At 53.3% G+C, this 1,886-nt stretch overlaps 1 protein-coding gene across 1 annotated transcript; it reads right to left on the minus strand.

Moving 5' to 3' along the window:
- Positions 1-725: 725 nt before the first annotated feature.
- Positions 726-1,548, minus strand: LOC104522354 (protein RCC2-like; the record flags this gene model as incomplete). The annotated part of the gene is made up of 4 exons (XM_010164615.2): positions 1,364-1,548; positions 1,151-1,256; positions 944-1,016; positions 726-803 (listed from the first exon to the last, which is right to left on the minus strand). Coding segments are annotated over exons 1-4 (354 nt in total), but the record flags the coding sequence as incomplete, so codon positions are not given.
- Between the last annotated feature and the right edge of the window lie 338 nt (positions 1,549-1,886).

Below are 1,886 nucleotides of genomic sequence, written 5' to 3' on the forward strand. Positions count from 1 at the left end.
GGTGTGATGAGTTGTGTATGACCTCAGCCACTGGATTTATTTGAGGGGACTCCATGTGCCCTCCCTCCAGCACCCCAGGGGTGTGACAAGTTGTGTACGGCCTCAGCCACCATATTTATTTAAGAAGGAGCTACACCCACCGTCTCTTCAGTAAACCCACGGGTGTGATGAGTTCCATACAGCCTCAGCCATTGTATGTATTTAAAATGGGGGCTCCATGAGCCCTCCATCCAGCTCCCCATGGGTGTGACGAGTTGTGTACAACCTCAGCCACTGGATTTATTTAAGGAGGGGGCTCTATGCACCCTCTCTCCAGCACCCCATGGGTGTGATGAGTTGTGTACAACCTCAGCCACTGGATTTATTTAAGGAGGGGGCTCTATGCACCCTCCCTCCAGCACCTCATGGGTGCATATTTATTTAAGGAGGAGGCTCCACGCCCCCTCTCCAGCACCTCATGGGTGTGACGAGTTGTGTATGGCCTCAGCCACTGGATTTATTTAAGGAGGGGGCTCTATGCACCCTCCCCAGCACCCTGTGGGTGTGATGAGTTGTGTACAACCTCAGCCACTGGATTTATTTAAGGAGGGGGCTCTATCCACCCTCCCTCCAGCACCTCATGGGTGTGATGAGTTGTGTACGGCCTCAGCCACTGTATTTATTTAAACTGGGGAGTGGTCCATGCACCCCCCCTCCAGGGGTGTCCTGCAGGGTCCCCCACTCACCTGCTCCGTGTAGATCCCATCCAGGGTCTTCACCTCTTGGGCAGCTGTTGAAGATTTAGGCTTGTGGTCCCCGTAGCCCTGCCACGTGCATCCCATGGAGAAGGGAGGGAAAAAATCAATGTGTGGGGGGACAGGAAGCAGCTGGCCCCTCCCATGAGCAGCTCCGGGGGATTTTGGGGTGTCAAGGGGTTGGGGGATCCCCAGTAAATCCTTCTTACCAGTTCCCCAAAGGTGGGTGAGGGACCCCAGCTGATGGTGCTCTCATCCGCCGCCACGATGATGCTGCTCTTCCTGCATTGGGGTGAAAGGCAGGGTGACCCCCATATCCCCCCCCCAACCACCCCACAGGTGGCTGCACCCCCAAAATATCAGGAAATTGGGGTTTCTGGTTTGTTTTTTTTTTTAAGGAAGGGGTTTGGACTTACCCACAGGCCAGGCTGCGGATTTTCCAGCCGCAGAGGTCCTGCACGGCTTTGGGGTACATAGTGGACTCCCGGGAGGTGTTGGTAGCACCCCAAAAAAACAAACCACCTGCAAACCCCCAACACTGCCCATCAAACTTACAGCAACACCCCAAACACCCCCAAAACACCCCCAAATCACCATCCATTTGCTTTAAAAAACACCCAAATCCCAACCTGTCTCGCTGACGGCGAAGGAACACGTGTAGCCGGCGTAGATCTGCACCGCGCCGCGTCCCGGGAAGTCAAAGAGCTTGACCAACCGTGGAACCATCTCATCCTTCTGCTCGGCGTGGCCCAGCCTCCCGTAGCCTCCAAATCCCCAAGAGAAAACACGTTTCTGCGAATCCAGGACCAGCTGGGGATGGAGAAACGTCCCCGTCGCCGTCAGCAGCTGAGACCCGACCAGCTCGGCGCAGGGAAAGCTGCAGCAGCCACAATAAACGGCAACGATCGCGGCGCCGTCTGGCCAACGCTACCTGGGCGCTTGCGAGAGTTGATGCCAAAAATGCACCCTGCAAATATTCCTTCTAGATTGCACCCTGCAATTATTTATCAATTAATGCGCCCTGCAATTATTTATCAATTAATGCACCCTGCAAATATTTATCAATTAATGCACCCTGCAAATATTTATCAATTAATGCACCCTGCAATTATTTACCATTAAATGAACCCTGCAAATATTTATCAATTAATA

Source organism: Antrostomus carolinensis, unplaced genomic scaffold (genome assembly GCF_000700745.2).
Source record: "Antrostomus carolinensis isolate BGI_N321 unplaced genomic scaffold, ASM70074v2 scaffold26833, whole genome shotgun sequence".
In the NCBI taxonomy this organism is placed as follows: Eukaryota; Metazoa; Chordata; class Aves; order Caprimulgiformes; family Caprimulgidae; genus Antrostomus; species Antrostomus carolinensis.